Genomic DNA, 14,819 nt, shown 5'->3' on the forward strand with positions numbered 1-14,819 from the left:
CGGCCCCGTGTGGGGACAGAAGAGACTGCAGACAGGCGGCCCTGCTCTCCTGGGGGCGGGGCGCACTTGGGCGCAGCCGCAGCAGGTGCTTAGGGCCGACCTGCAGCGTCTGGGGTTTCTTTATCCACCGGTTTTCCCATGAAAGAGCTGGCAGCTGCGTGGCAGAAGGTCCCGGGAATTACCACACAGGCAGGCGCCCTGTGTCTCTGGGTGCAGATGGCTCAGAGAAAGCACGATACATCGAGGGAATCCAGAGTCAGCTGACCGAACCCCAATAACCCTGGCCCGTTAAGCAGTTTAGCGGCACCGGCTCTGAGCCTCGGCTTCCTCACTGAGAAATGGGGGGGACCTCAGTCCACAGGACCAGCACTACAATGCCATCAGGTACCGCGCCGAGGACCCCGTAAGGACAGGCAGTGGGAGGCAAGGGCTCGCCACAGGGAAGACAGGACCAGAAAGAAGTTTGGAGAACGCTGGAGAACTCATCTGTTCCAATTTATTTTCCAAAACCTGATTTCCAGGTTCCACAATGACTGGCTAAATCCCACCAACTGCTACCTGCCCCTCCTTCCCAGTGCACGCAGGGGGAGAGGCTCGTCCCCCCGCGCCCGCACCCTGGGCCTCTAATTCTATCAAGGGCCGGCTTCCTGATTGCATTAGCAGCGGGAGGAAGTTCCCCCGCACGACCCAACCGCAGGGCGTCCATCACAGGCCTCTTGCTTCAGAGGCCTGGGAGAAGGGCTCTGGCGCTGGAACGACCCCCGTGGACGAGCCGGTGGGAGACTCCCAAACCACAGGAGAGAAGATGCACGTTCCCGTCCTCACGGTGGTCGAGGGACCGGGACGCAGCCCTCCTGCAATCCGGCGCCACCCCGACCTCGGGTGTCGAGGCCCCACGCTGCGGGCCGCCCGTGCCACTTGTGCGCTCCGTTACCTAAAGCATTTACTGACGTTACTGTTGGGTACTCGGGAGAGCCCGCTGGTGGAGCGCCGTCCCCGACGGTACACGGGGAAGCCAGTGAGGTGAGGCCCCCCCGCCTCCCCACCCCCACACCGCTCCTTTCTCGGGACGGAGAGTTCTGGCATTCGTGGTGACGATACAAACCCCCACTTCGCTGTGCCCCCCGAGGGCAGGAAGGACCCGCAGGAAGCCGCGGCAGCAGGAGGCAGGGAGCGGCGGTCTGCACGACGGAGACTGAAGCTGTCCGTGTGTCTCGAACCACACCCATGGCTCCTGTTCAACACGCTTTCCCCAGGATTCTTTGATCTGACATTCTGAAAAGTTGTTTCTTTTTAAGGCTGTTTCTCCCCAAGACATGCCTGCAAGCCGCCGGCCCGCGGCTCTCGGGTGCGCAGCTACGAATCCGCTCCTGCTGCGGGGAGTTGGGGGTGTGGCCAGACTATGATTTTCTTCTAAGGGGAGGCCAGGAAACATCTGCTGCTTGATGGGAACCATGTGCTGTCCCAAGGCGCTACGTCAGGCGCTTGAGCGCGACGCGCTCCTCAGTGACACGTGCTCGCACAACGGCGTGACAGAGCCCCCACCAATGTTCTCACCACACACCGACTCAGCCGTCTTCCCCAGGAACTTGCAGGGGATTGATCAGTGCAATTATTCTGTAAAGGTCTTTGTCAGTGGATTCAACATAACCAGAAACAGTAATTATTATTATTTAGGATTCAAGTGCTAATTCCCCAGCTGCGGTGCGGCCCCAGCCTTGCCAGCTACAGGTGTGGACAAAGGAAGACAGAGCCACGCGTGCCCAGCATGTCCTCCGGGAGGGAGAACACGGGGGGGGGGGTGTCCCTGGTCCTGCCAGGAGGCTGGGTGCTCCCAGGGAAACGCGCTGCAACAGGCGCCGCGACCGCCAGAGAATCTGTCCCGCCCCCGCCCCGGCTCGCGTCTTCATGGCCCTGCTCCGCTTCCTCGTCCGTACGCTTGAGAGAGAAGGTGCCCGCCCGGGGTAGACGGAAGCACCAGGCGCCCCATCTGCCCCCAGGAAGCAGCCAGAGGCGCACCTGAGATGCCCAGACCCACATCCAAGGTCTGATCAGGGCAGACAGACAGACCGGAGCAGCCAGCGGGGACAGTGGTGACGGCCACACACTGTCCAGAGCGCCACGAGGGGGCGAGGCCGGTGAAGCTCGCGCTGCACGTCGGGCCCCCCATCTCCCACGCCGGCACCCCAGCTCCGGGATGTGCTCTCACGGCAGTCGCTCCCGGGCACACCTCACGCCGGCAAGCCCCCCTGCGTGTCGCCCCCCCCAGCATCGGGGCGCTCGTCACCCCGCCCCCGAGCTGGACCCACCAGGAGAAACGCGAGGCCCAACAAGCAGCTGACAGAGACGCGGGCATCACCCCCAAGCCCGGCAAAGGAAGGGCCACACGGGAACATCACGGACGTCGGGCCAGCGAGAAGGAAACGCCGAAGTCCCAGAAAGACAAACGGCAAAACAACGCCCACCTGCTCGGCGTCTCCGTGGGGCTCCGAGTCCTCCCGCAGGGACGGGGCCCCCAGCGGTCCCACAGGAGTCACCCTGACACCGAAGCCCACAACACATCACAGGAAAACCTCGCACCAGTGTCTCACGAACCCCGACACCAAACCCTTAACGGATATGGGCAAGCTGAACCTGAGAGCATGTGGAAGGGTTACAGGGCACCCACCGGTCAGTCGGCTGAGCGTCCACTCTTGGTTTCGGCTCAGGTCACGATCTCAGGGTCATGAGATGGAGCCCCGCGTCAGGCTCTGTGCTCAGCGGGGGTCTCCTCGCTCCCTCTCCCTCTCAAGTAAATCCCTAAAAATATCCTCAAAAAGATGGTACGCCATGACCAATCAGAATTTATCCCAGGGGTGTCGATGCACGAACTCCTGGAAACAGATCAATCAGCAGCTGTGGGAAAATATTATTGACAAAATCTAATTTCTATTAAAAAATTCTTTAAGAAAAAACTCTCGAATAAGGAAAAGAACAGAACGTCCTCAACCTGACAAAGGACATGTGGAAAAACAAAGCCACAGTTATAACCCTAACAGCTGTTTGTAGAGGGTTTGCGGGACGGGCAAGCGCGTGCCCAGGAGCAGCAGGGCCGGAGGGAGAGGGAGAGACTGAACCCCGAGCAGGGTCCACACTGAGCTCGGAGCCTGCCCTGGGGCCCCACCCACGGCTCCATTTCACAACCTGAGCCGAAAGCAAGAGTCAGACGCTTAACAGACTGAGCCACCAGGCGCCCCTCATCACAGCCGCGTTGGATGAAGCCCCTTCCCTCCTACAGCTGTGACCGGGCAAGGGTATCCGTTCTCACCGCTTCTGCTCAGCACAAGAACCATCTCCCCCTGAAGCAAAAAGGGAATGAAAGGAGAAGCCATTCGCGTCATAAAGACTGAAGCGAAGAAATGAAACATTTACAGATGCCCTGATCCTGTACACGAAAAATTCCAAGAATTCTACAAAACAAAAACACCCGAACAAAAAGGAGTGACCGGAACAAATGCGCAAGATAATCTCACGAGGACCACAGGACACAAGATCATGACGCAAACAAACCCAACCCTATTTTCACATGGTATCAATAACCTGGAAATTAAGAAAACAATTCCACTTGCAACAGCATCAAAAATAACAAGTACTCAGCAGTAAGTGTGACAGAAGAGCAAGATTTCACACAAAACCACAAAGTTTTTCACATAAAACTACAAAGCGTCACTGAAAGAAATTACGGAAGATTTAAATGAATCAAGAGATGTTCGTGTGCAACGATGGAAAGTTCAAGATGGTTAATGTTTCAGCCGCAGGCAGCCAGTCCCCAAGTGCTGGCGTGTTTCCGTGGACACTGACAACACGAGCCCATTATTTTTATGGTCATGAAAAGGACGTAGAAGAGCACGAAGGTCTTTTACTACAAAAGTTTTCAGAACACGCGAAGATGCCGATGTTGTTCGTCCTCCAACATCTCGTCCGGAGCCTCCCTCGCTCGGCCACGCCGCCGTCCCTCACGGCAGACGCGCACACCAGCCCCGGGACCCTACCGCTGCACCTCGAAGCGCGCCAGCGTACGTCTCTGCGGGATAAGGGCTCTTTTTAACCCAGTCGCCACATGAATCAGCAGTAAGCTCCCACAGGAATTCTTTTCAACAGAAAGAAAACCCGCACAGTCGCTGCAGTGAGGACCTTTCAGTCTGCGGGGCCTAGAGGTCTCTTTAGTCTTTCCTACACCGTCTCGCGATACAGTCAGATGAGCCGTACGCTTACTTCCCCGCATACACTGCTCCCTCACGCAACGGTCAGTTGCCTGCTGCCACTGCTGCGCGGCGCGAACGAGCCGGGAGCGGGAGGGTGCGGGGGTCGGGGTCCCTCCCTGCCAGCGCCTGGGGATGCTGGATGGGGCGGGGGTGGGGGGCACCAGAGTGCTGGAAAAGCGGAGAGCCGCCTGCAGGCCCCCGACTAGGAGAAAGCTTTACCACCCAGCTCTGCACTCAGAACGCAGGGTTTCAAAGGAAAATTGGGGGTTGGAGAATCAGATTCACTTTAAAATGGGTTTTCTTCACACCTGACTTGAGACAATTACTGAAAAAGTTCCACAAACCTGAGTCACCGGGGAAGACGCAATAGTCCCAGACCTCCGGGCCCCACATCCCTATTGTCACGCACACACGTGCCGGGAATCCGAGACAAACCAGACCCTCGAACCCTGTGGGCTGTCCCCAGAATCACACTCAGATGGCCCAGGAGAAGGAGCCCCAGACCTGAGGGCATCCCCCTCGGCGAGGAAGTGGACAGCACAGAGAAAACGCAGGAGACATCCTGGCCCGTTGGCTACCGCAGGGTTATCCGGCTGCCTCCAGCTGCAGGAGCTGCGCCTGGAAACGTCCCTGCTCCTCTCAAGGGCACCCTAGAAGGTGTCCCTAGGCCATGCACGGGGCTTCTGCCATAGACCTCTCCGTCCGTGAAGGACAGTCCAGGAGCCACCGCCCACCCTCTACCCAGACCCGCTGCTCTCACCAGCAACGCACCACGGATGGAACCTCGCGCCCGACTCAGCCTCCTCCCGGAGACCACCGGAGCCACCGCCCTCCCTATGGCCATCCATTCCCCTCCCCCAGCTGCCCATCCCTGTCCGCAGCTCACACAATGTGTACTACTGGCTCCCTTAAAAAAAAAATGGTGGCATGTTCCTTTGAGCCAAAATGCATTTGTTTTCATTATTCCTCTCTTCTTGAAGAGCCGGTTTCGAGACAGCACAGGGCTGTGCGGCCAAGCCTGCCGGAGTGGGGGAGTCGGGCGCCCGCTTGCCCGGGGGGACAGGCTGGTCTTGGCGCTTGCCCGGCTGAGAGAGCACATGCCATGGGCGTGTGCAGCGCGTGTAAGGAACACACGTTCTGAAGTCAGTCCATCCTGCAGGAGCACCGTCTGACGGCAGACTCCACCTCATGGGGCCCTGTCTGCCCTGGGACACATCAGTCCCCACTCAAAGAGAGGGGACCGTGAGGCTACCTCCATGGTCAGGGCTGCATATGGGCCAAACAGGCCGAAAACCAGGGGTGGGGGTTCCCTTCCGTCTAAGAAGAAAAAGGGAAGAGAAGAGTTCTGCTTTAGGCCGGAGGGCAGTCGAGACACTGAAGGGCCCTCGTCACGTGTAGATTCTAACCCTTTTCATGCCAGGACTGGGTTTATAAGCAGCAAGGGGCATCCTGAAGACCCCCAAATGGGGAACCCCTCCGGAGCTGGGTCCAGGGAGGGGATGTAGAATGGAGTGTCCTCGGAGAGTCGCCAGGATCAGGACGACCCGGGACTGGGGGCGGGGGCGGGGGCCAGCAGCAGACGGAGCTCAGACCCTGGCAGCGAGGGCTGGGAAGAGCGTCACCCAGCTCTGGTTCTCGCCGGAGCAAGGTCACCACAGTCCTGAATTGCCACCCACCCGGTCCGGGCCCACAAACAGCACCAGCCTTGACGGGAACCCACCTGTGAGAGCAAGAGTCCGCAACAGCGACGGCCACACAGACGGAGCCCACAGTGACACCGAGGCCTTACATGTCGGATGCTGAATCTTAAAAATGAGCTGTGAACTGTTAAGGAAAAAAGAATAAATGAGCAAGTAAAAACAGGCTATCAACGAACAGGCAAATTTGAAAACTATCCAAATAGAACTAGTATTTTTGAAGCCTCGAAAGACGCGTTAGACGGCAGACTGCATGCGGCCGCAGGGTGGTCTGCGAACGGGAGGCCCCGCAGCGGGGAGAGTTCGAGAGGGAAAACGCAGTGAACTCCGCGAGCGGACGACGCCCGGGAACTTATGCACACGGAACACAACGCAGTGTCGCCCGAACTGAGACGAAACTGCAGAACACCGAAGACAAAGAGGAGACGGGTCAGCCCCGGTCAGACCAACGGACTTTCCGCAACAGAACACAGAAACGAGAATCCAACGGGAAATGTGTCCTCAGGAAAGAGCACGTCTTCCTCTGGCTGCACAGCACTGGCGCCGGCTGCCTACGGTAAGCGCCAAATAAAGCACTCTCGGGTGAACAGAAGCCGAGGGTTTCCCTCCAGCAGAACCCGAGAAGGCCGGCACCAATCCCGTAAGCAGACAGGGAGGTGCGCACACGCACAGCGCGGAGAAGTGCACGGGGCACGAGGGGGCGGCCCGCTGGAATGCGCCAGACGTGTGTGCGAGATCCCTCACTTCAACAGGAAGTTTCCTCTCCATTTGAATCTTTCTTTTTCCTAGCAAGCTATTCATCGCTTAAAAAAAGGAAGACATGAAATGTGAGGAAAATGCTGACCAGATACAGGGGTCAATATACATCACATGAAAACAAACATCGTCTACAGAGTAACAAGAGTACGTAATTTGGGGACCTAAGATGCAGAACTAAAATTCTGCACAATTTCCGCACGGAAGTCCAGAGAAGAGCAGAGGTGGGTATGGTACTTTAAGATCTATGTATTGTTCGCAAAGGAACTGGAATATCAACTTTACGTTTATTAAGGTAGGAATATAATACAAAGTAAAATTTCAGTGGCGATCACCAAAAGGATAAAAGTAGAGTGAAAAGTGAATAAACAGAAAAGCAGATGTCACGCATCACCGAAAGGGAAGAGATGAGAAAGGAGAACCCGCAGCAACAGGAGATTCTTATTTATTTGACAGACAGAGACAGCGAGAGAGGGAACACCAGCAGGGGGAGTGGGAGAGGGAGCGGGGGAGGCCGGGAGCCCGACGCGGGGCTCGGTCCCAGGACCCTGAGATCATGACCTGAGCCGAAGGCAGAGGCTGGATGACTGAGCCCCCAGGCACCCTGGGACCTGAGATTCGACAGGAACACACTGGACTCCGCGGCTGAAAGATGGACCAGCTTTGTGGGTTCACAGCACGAATGTCTACACTTAAGGTGAACAAACGTTACAAGTAAAAATGCAGAGTGCACCGGCAAACGTGCTTGAACATAAAGTCACGACGGGCGCATGGTGGCTCAGTCGGTGGAGCGTCTGCCTTCGGCTCAGGTCATGGTCCCGGGGTCCCGGCACCGAACCCCGCATCGCATCGAACCCCGCGTCTGCATCAGGCTCGCTGCTCAGCAGGGGGCCTGCTTCTCCCGCTGCCCCTCCCCCTGCGCGTGCGCTCACTCTCTCTCTGACAAAGAAAGAACCCAAATCTCAGGAACAAAGGAAGTTATGCTGGTCATGTTACTTCAAAGCAGAGACACTAGAAGAGCCAAGCATTGTCCAGGGTACAGAGGGCTCCACGCAACGAAGAAGGCTCAGTTACCCAAGGACATAGAAGTACTAAGTGCTCCTTTCACAGCAGCCTCTCCCCCCAAACGCAGACACGCGCACAAGCACACACGTTACACAAGCGCGCAGTAAGACGACAGGGAGAGTGGGCGAATCCGCGGCCGCAGACGAGATCTCAACGTGGCTCTCGCAGACGCTGCTGCTCCAACAGAAAACGGTGTAAACCTGCAAGAGCTGAACGACGCGTTCAGGAGGGCTGACGTACCGGGTAGATGCAGAACCTGAATCAAATAAGGAAAAAATACTCATTCTTCTGAAGCGCACAATTATTCTGACCGCATTAGATTTCAAGAAAGTAGCATCATTCAGATTATGCCGTCTGACGATGACGCAATTCATCTGGAAATCCACCACGGAAGGACGGAGAGAGACTCACTCCCACGTGTGGACATTTTACGATCGACTCTAACTGATTCGCCAAGTGAGAGCAGAACACAGAAGCGCAACTGCGTGATTGGCCACAAGAAGATCACATCTCAAAACCCTGAAAGGAGGCAAAAATGATGCTCGGTAAGACTTGTCTGTTATTGTAGTTTTCCTTGAAAAGAAAATAAGCCAAAATTAATGAATTAAATAGAAAAGAATTTGGAAAGATTACCAGGTATAACGTCAGATCACAACAATCTACGGCACTTTTCTATGGCAGCAACAATCCACTAGAAGAAGTCGGGTTTGTTGGTTTTTTTAAGTATCAACCAAAGTACCAGCAAGAAAATAAACTAGGAATAGATCTAACAAAAAATGTGCACGTCCTATATGGAGAAAACCACGAAATCCCGTTGGAAGACCTCAGAGCGAGCCTACGTAACTAGGCCGACACAGGCTTACGGATGGCACAATCCAAGTCACAGCGATGTCCCTCCCAAGCTGATCTCTAGTCTCCGTACAGTTCGGATCAAAACTCTAACAGGTTTTATCAATAAAACTGACGCACTAATTATAGAACTTAGGAGAAAGCAAAGGCCAAGAATAGCCACAACCCATGCAAAGGAACTTCCCAGAGGTCATGACTTCCTGTGAAGCTACGGCAGTTCAGAGTCCAAGAACAAAGCAGGACAAAGTCCACAAGAGGCTCATGCCTTTACAGGCACTTGCCGCACCCCAGGGATGCGCCGCAGGTCGGCGGAAACGGGACACGCTTTTCCACACTGGGGCCGGGACAACGGCCCATCCCCACGGGAAGGAAATCCGATCACCACCTCACACCCCATATGAAACCTCCATCTCTTACTACAATCACTGGCCGTGGAAGGCAGTTTTACCGACTTCCGCAAGTAAAAAGGAAGCGGTTGTTATCATCCCGGGTTAGGCAAGGCTTTCCTAAAACGAAGAACTCCGTTCATCTACGGTTTCGTGAAGATGACAAGAACACGGCCAAACATAAGCGAGGACGTAGGTAACACACCAGCACGGGCACTCCGAGGCCGAGGCGGTAGCACCCATCGGAAGGTCACGGCCCAGTGGGGACGGACGGGCGCCACGCGGGCGCTTCTGAGAGGAGCAGGCACGCCAGCAGGGAAACAGGGACACAGCGTGACCCGAGGGGCTCCGCGAAGGATGCAGGTTGAGACCACAGCCGGGGCCGCCGCACACACCTTCACGCAGACCCCCAGAGACCAGGAGACGAGGCTCGGGGCCGCCAGAGCGCGGTGGGGACGCGAGCTGACCGCCGTGTGGGAACGAGGCTGCCCCCAGCTCTGCGTCCTGGGATCCTGCGGCGCTACCCTCGGGCTCCAGCGCAGGGCACCAGGGAACCAGCCCTTTTCGTAAGAACCCAAACCACCTCGCTGGCCGCGTACAAGACGATGGTAACGACGCCGTCTCGCACTCCCGCGCCAGCTACTGCGGACAGGTCACGCGCAGGGACCACACAGAGCACCGTGGGGCAGCTCTGCACAGTGACGAGTGAGAACCACTCCCAGACCAGAAGCCCGCGTGTGACGCATTACTACAACTTCCAAAGCAAGCGTTACATGGCACGCTTGTGGCTTCGTACACGCGCGTAAGCAAACTCCGCAGGAAGGAGCGAGATGAGCGCAGAACCGCGGGAACGGACCGGGTGGGACGGGTCGCCCTGACAACACGGCTAATGCTGCCGGCGCCAGGTCCACTGCTGGGTTCGATTCAGGACCACACGCAGGTTCGGTGAATTTAGTTTTTAAGCAGGCGCAGGGAAGGGGAGAGAACAGAGGAGTCAAAGGACGCGATTCTGAGCTACCACTGGGTAAACAAGCACTGCGTGCGCCCCTCTGCCTCTTCTGCACAAACATGGCTTCGCTCCTTGGCAAGCCTCGCTCCTGCCTGTGCTCCCGGTCCCAGCCGGGACCCTCCAGCACAAACCATGCCCCCGCCCCCCGGGGCACCACCAGCCCTGGCCTCACGTTTCCTTGTCAGCCTCAGACACCACCGGCCGCTGGCTGCTGGGCGCCTGGGTTCCCTGCCTAAAACACTGTGGCCATCCTGCCCACAGGAGAGACGCTCCCCTCACATGGTGGCTTCTGTGCTGCCCTGGCGTCCCCAGGAACCCAGCACACCAGCCCTGCTCTCCCCCCCACTGGCCGGCTCTCCCACGTGCCCAGGCAGCTCAGACCGACAGGCCCCCAGGGACTCTGTGTCTCTTCCCCATGTGCCCCTGTCCCCTCTTCCTGGTTCGTGGGTCTTCTTCCAGGGGCCAGTTTGGAGCCCTCCTTCTCACTAACTGCCCAGCTAGTGACAAGACCTGGTGGTGGTCAGGCTCAGAAACTCCCCTGCAACCACTCCCGTCGGTTGGGATCCCCGGGAACCCAGGACCCCAGCTCCAGTTCACTCTGCCCTCGGCAGCCGGCGGAGTCTTAAGCACAGATCAGATCGGCTCAGACGTCTGCTCAAAACCGTGGAGGAACTACCCACTGCCTACAGACCTCGTTACACATTAGAATAACCCAGAGAGCAAACCTTGATGCTTGGGTCCCCTCCAAAGCCAGTTAAGTCAACTCTTACTGGTGTCCGCAACTTTTCACACATCTGGCCATGCTCCCGTTTTTGCCGTAAAGGACTCCAACAAGGGTCCCCCGGAACCCCACCCACGATGGTCCTTGTGTCTAGGACGCCTGTCTCGCTCCTGTCAGGATCCCATCCGACGTCTCCTTCCAGGAAGGCAGAAGTAGGTAGAAACCAGACACTGCTCCTGCCTCAAGAACGCGGGGGAAACGGGTGATTGCGAACACCGTGTCTTAAGACACCACAGAGCTCGGGAAACCAAGAGGGCTGAAAGGGCTGGCTCGCCGCACGGGACGTCTGCCCAGTGTCAGGGAAGCGTGGGCATCCCGGGTGTGGCCGGCCTGCAGGACGGGGGGACCTCCCAGACCACACCGACTCCCACCAGCGAGAGGGGCCTGCGTGAAACTGGACGGGGACGGAGCCACGCCTGAGGCTGCATCACAGCCGCAGCTGCCCAACGGAGGCCGCCAGCCACAGCCCGCCGCGCCCGCAGAGTCCTGAGCCGTGGAGGCTCTAGGTTTCTCCCCAGCATGCTGGGGCGCGGCTGGGGACACGCGGGACGGCTGCACGGTGCGTCCACCGAGGGCCCCGGCCCGGCAGACCTACACAGAAGGGAGCAAGGGGGGACGGAGAAGTGAGCCCCGAGGGTCTCCTTGGGACGCCCCTTGGCAGGAGTCCAGGGGCTCTCTGGATCATCTCCGATTGACCTGGAAGGCTTCCAGGGCTGTTCCGGGGAAGGTCGGGGCAGGCAGGGGCCGGGCAACTCGCAAAGCCAGAGCCCGAGAAAGCTTGTGTCCGTGACAGCGGGGCGCCTGGGGACGGGAAGGGGTGGAGGGTCGCGGGCTGCCGGCCGGGGGGTTCGGGAATCAGAGACCCAGAACAGCACACGAGTGTCCCAGGCAGGTAGCCGGGCGTGCGCACGGCGGCTGGGCCCGGGGGAGCCGGCAGCCCTCCCGCACCCGCGCTCTCCAAGGGTCGGGATCCAGTCGTGTTCGCCTCCAACCCGCTCCCAGCGCAAGGCCCTGCGGTCCGCGTCCCCGGCGTCCCCCGCTGCTCGTCGCCGGCCGGGCCAGCAGGACGCACCCCACAAGGGGCCGCCGGGCCGCGCCCAGGGCTCGGGGCTGCGGAGCTCCGTGCGCCCGTCGGCGAGGGCGGTCGCGTCTGTCTCCGCCTCTCCGGGGACCGTCCCCCGGGTCCAGCGCGGCGCTGCCCGGCGCGCCCTCCGCGGCTTCTCGTGCTCCGCGCCCGGCCGGGTCCGGTCGTCGCGGGTCTTTCCCGAAACCGCCTGCGGCTGCCGCGGGGCCGTCGCGCCCGGCGCTCCCACTGCTCCGCGTCCCGGCGGCGAGGCTCGTCCACACCCGCGCGCCCCGCCCGTGTCCCGATCCCCTCGTCCGGCTGCGGGCGCCGCGGGTCGGGACTCCGGGGGTCGGGACTCCGCGGGCGGCGGGTCCGGGGCGGCGGGTCCGGGGCGGCGGGGAGGGGCCCGCCCGCGGGAGAGGCCGCCCCCGCACACCGCGGAGCCCGCGCCGGACGCCCGCAGCAGCCGACCAGGAGGGCCGCCCCCGCCGGACCCGCCGCTCCTGCTCCCGCGCGTCCCCGCGCCGCGCTCCGGGACTCAGGTCCCCCTCGCCGGCCCCCGCGGTGCGCTCCCGCCCGGGCTCCGGGCCCAGAGGTCATCACCGACCGCCGCTCCTCCCCGCACGCGCGGGCACCGGCCGGACGCCACCGGGACGGGCCGCGGAAACGCACGAGCTGCCCGGCGAGCGGGGCGGGGCCTGCCGCCCTCTGACCCGGGACGGCGCGCGGCATGCCGGGACTCGCAGTCTTTCCCCAACGGGCCCCAGCACGTGACGGGGACGCAGCCGGCGGCCGCGTTGCATGCCGGGACCCATGGTTTAACGACCCCGCGTCCTGGTGCACCCTGGGAGCTGTGGGCCCGGAGGACGCGCGGCATGCCGGGACGTCGCAGTGCATGCCGGGGCTTCTGGGCCGCGCCGCGCGCTGCACGCCGGGACCCGCACCCCACGCCGCCGGCGCTCCCGGGGCACATGGGGCGCGGCCACGCCGCTCCCGCCGGGCCGGACCCCACGCTCGCTTCCGCGACGCCCCGGGCCCCCGCGGCCGACTCGGCGCCGGCCCGGCCCCGCGGGGGCGTGTTTGGACGCGCGGGCGGACGCACGCGGCGTCACGCGGCGTCACGTGACGTTAGACGCCGTCCCGGAAGTCGGCGCGGGCCGGCGGCGGGTGGAAGCCGGTGCCGGAGCGCGAAGTGCCGCGCCGTCGCCTGCGCCGCCCGGGCCGGGGTCGCGGTCCCGCCCCCCCCCCCCCCGCGATGGGCGCCGGGCCCTGAGCGCCCCGCCCGCCCGCCTTCCCCCAGCGCCCCGGGCCGGCCGCGATGGAGGCGCCGCCCGCGGGCCGCGTTCCCGCCGAGGGCGCCCCGCCGCCGGCCGTGGCCGAGGTGCGCTGCCCGGGCCCCGGGCCGCTGCGGCTGCTCGAGTGGAGGGTGGCGGCGGGCGCGGCCGTGCGCATCGGCTCGGTGCTGGCCGTGTGTGAGGCCGCCGCCTCCGCGCAGCCCGCCGGTCCCGCCCGCGCCGGGTCCGGGTCCGGGTCCGCGTCCGCGTCCGGGGGCTGCGTGCGCGCCGAGCGCCGGCTGAGGTCGGAGCGCGCCGGCGTGGTGCGGGAGCTGTGCGCGCAGCCGGGCCAGGTGGTGGCCCCCGGGTGAGTGGGGCCCGGCCTTGGGGTCTGGGGGGCCTGGGCCGGGCACGGGGCCGCGGGGGCCGCGGGGCTGCAGCCAGAGGGGGGCCCTCGGGGCGGGGCGGGGCCTCCTTCCCGGTGCCGCCTCCCCCGGGCAGCCGGCCGGGCGCGCCCCCTCCCCACCCCCCGGTCGTGGCGGCGGGAGCGGCTGGGGCGGGGCGCGGCGCTCCGGCCGCCCGGGAAGCTCGGGAGCCGTGAAGGCTCCGGGGGCGGGTCTCGGGCCGGGGCGTCGCGCGGAGGTGCGGGCGCCGGTGTATCGGGGACGAGGCTCGGGACGTTGTTTCCGCTGTCGGGAGGAGCCGCCGGGCGGGCGCCCTGCGTCCTGCTGCGGGGACGGGCGCCGGCTTCCCTCTGCGGGGCCACTGCGCGGCCCGGCCGGCGGCTCCTCCCGTTTCTCGGGCTCTGGCGGCAACTGCGGAGCATCTGCCCGCGCCGCTCCCCACCGACACCGTCCCCAGCGGCTCGGAGAGACCCCCGAGCCTTCTCCCGTGTGCAGTTCCTGCAGCTCGCTGTGTGCGCACCGCGCGCTGGTGCTTGGCCTCGGGGTGAGGCCCGTGACTGCAGGCGGGGTGCGGTGCGAGCTGCCTGGGGCTGCACCCTGCCTGGGACGGGCTGGGAGACGCCCGCTGCGGCAGGTGCCGTCGTTCCCTCGCGGTGGGAGCCGACCTGGCCATACTGGGCCTCCAAGCCCGAGAGCGCGTCGTCTGCAGCTGAGACCAGCGCCGGCGCGCCCGGTGTAGAAGATTCCTGAGGCGCTTCTTGGGGTCCTTGTTCTCTCCGGGTTATCCAGAAAAGCCAGGGCAGGTCAGGGCCCGGCTGCAGCCAGCTGGTGAGGAACTGCACGTGCGGCGCTCCGTTCGCAGCAGCCAGACCAGCGACGCACAGTGACCCCATCCAGCCGTCTCCCGGTCACGCAGGCAGCTGACCGGTGATGAGCTCTCAGTGCTGACGAGTTCTTTCCTTTGGAGTGTTTGGTGTTTGCGATTCAGGGTCGCTCGCTGCTGTGGTTCATGGCGAGGCTCTCCAGAGTCTGATGCTAGCACTCCCGGGTGCAGGGCTGCGTGTGTGCGGCTGGAGCCCGGCGCAGCCCGGCCCGGCTGGCCCAGGTCCCGGAGCTGCCCTTGCCGTCTTGGTCACCGCTGGCCTCCGCGGGCTTTCTCCCCCGCGTCCGCATTTGTGCTCAGACGGTGAACAGGTCGTTGTAGGAACTGCTTCTGGGTGTAGTCAAACTGATCGCGGGACGGTCCTAGGGGGCTGACTAGGCCTGCATGTTTTGTACCTGCTCTCAG

At 62.1% G+C, this 14,819-nt stretch overlaps 2 protein-coding genes across 4 annotated transcripts in view; one reads left to right on the forward strand and one right to left on the reverse strand.

Annotated features, from left to right (window-relative positions):
* Positions 1-398: 398 nt before the first annotated feature.
* Positions 399-12,585, reverse strand: LOC132023028 (collagen alpha-1(I) chain-like). The gene is made up of 3 exons (XM_059408081.1): positions 12,461-12,585; positions 5,965-12,356; positions 399-1,275 (listed from the first exon to the last, which is right to left on the reverse strand). Exons 1-2 carry the CDS (start codon positions 12,583-12,585, stop codon positions 11,084-11,086), a joined length of 1,398 nt encoding a protein of 465 aa, XP_059264064.1. The 3' UTR covers positions 399-1,275; positions 5,965-11,083.
* Positions 12,586-13,171: 586 nt separating this feature from the next.
* Positions 13,172-14,819, forward strand: part of CTDP1 (CTD phosphatase subunit 1) — a 51,331-nt gene continuing 49,683 nt past the window's right edge. For all 3 annotated transcript variants that reach the window (XM_059409863.1, XM_059409864.1, XM_059409865.1), the window contains exon 1: positions 13,172-13,494. In XM_059409863.1, the coding sequence (XP_059265846.1) occupies positions 13,172-13,494 (323 nt within the window). The remainder of the gene's footprint in view (positions 13,495-14,819) is intronic.

This window comes from Mustela nigripes, chromosome 8 (assembly GCF_022355385.1).
Source record: "Mustela nigripes isolate SB6536 chromosome 8, MUSNIG.SB6536, whole genome shotgun sequence".
NCBI classification, from domain to species: Eukaryota; Metazoa; Chordata; class Mammalia; order Carnivora; family Mustelidae; genus Mustela; species Mustela nigripes.

Bases quoted from the DNA above. Each gene is read 5' to 3' on its own strand.
- LOC132023028 (XM_059408081.1), bottom strand. From the start codon at position 12,585: ATGCCGCGCGCCGTCCCGGGTCAGAGGGCGGCAGGCCCCGCCCCGCTC. The intron at 12,357-12,460 runs GTCGGTGATGAC...GCGCGGGAGCAG, and splicing joins GCGTGCGGGGAGGAGCGGCG to GAGCGGCGGGTCCGGCGGGG.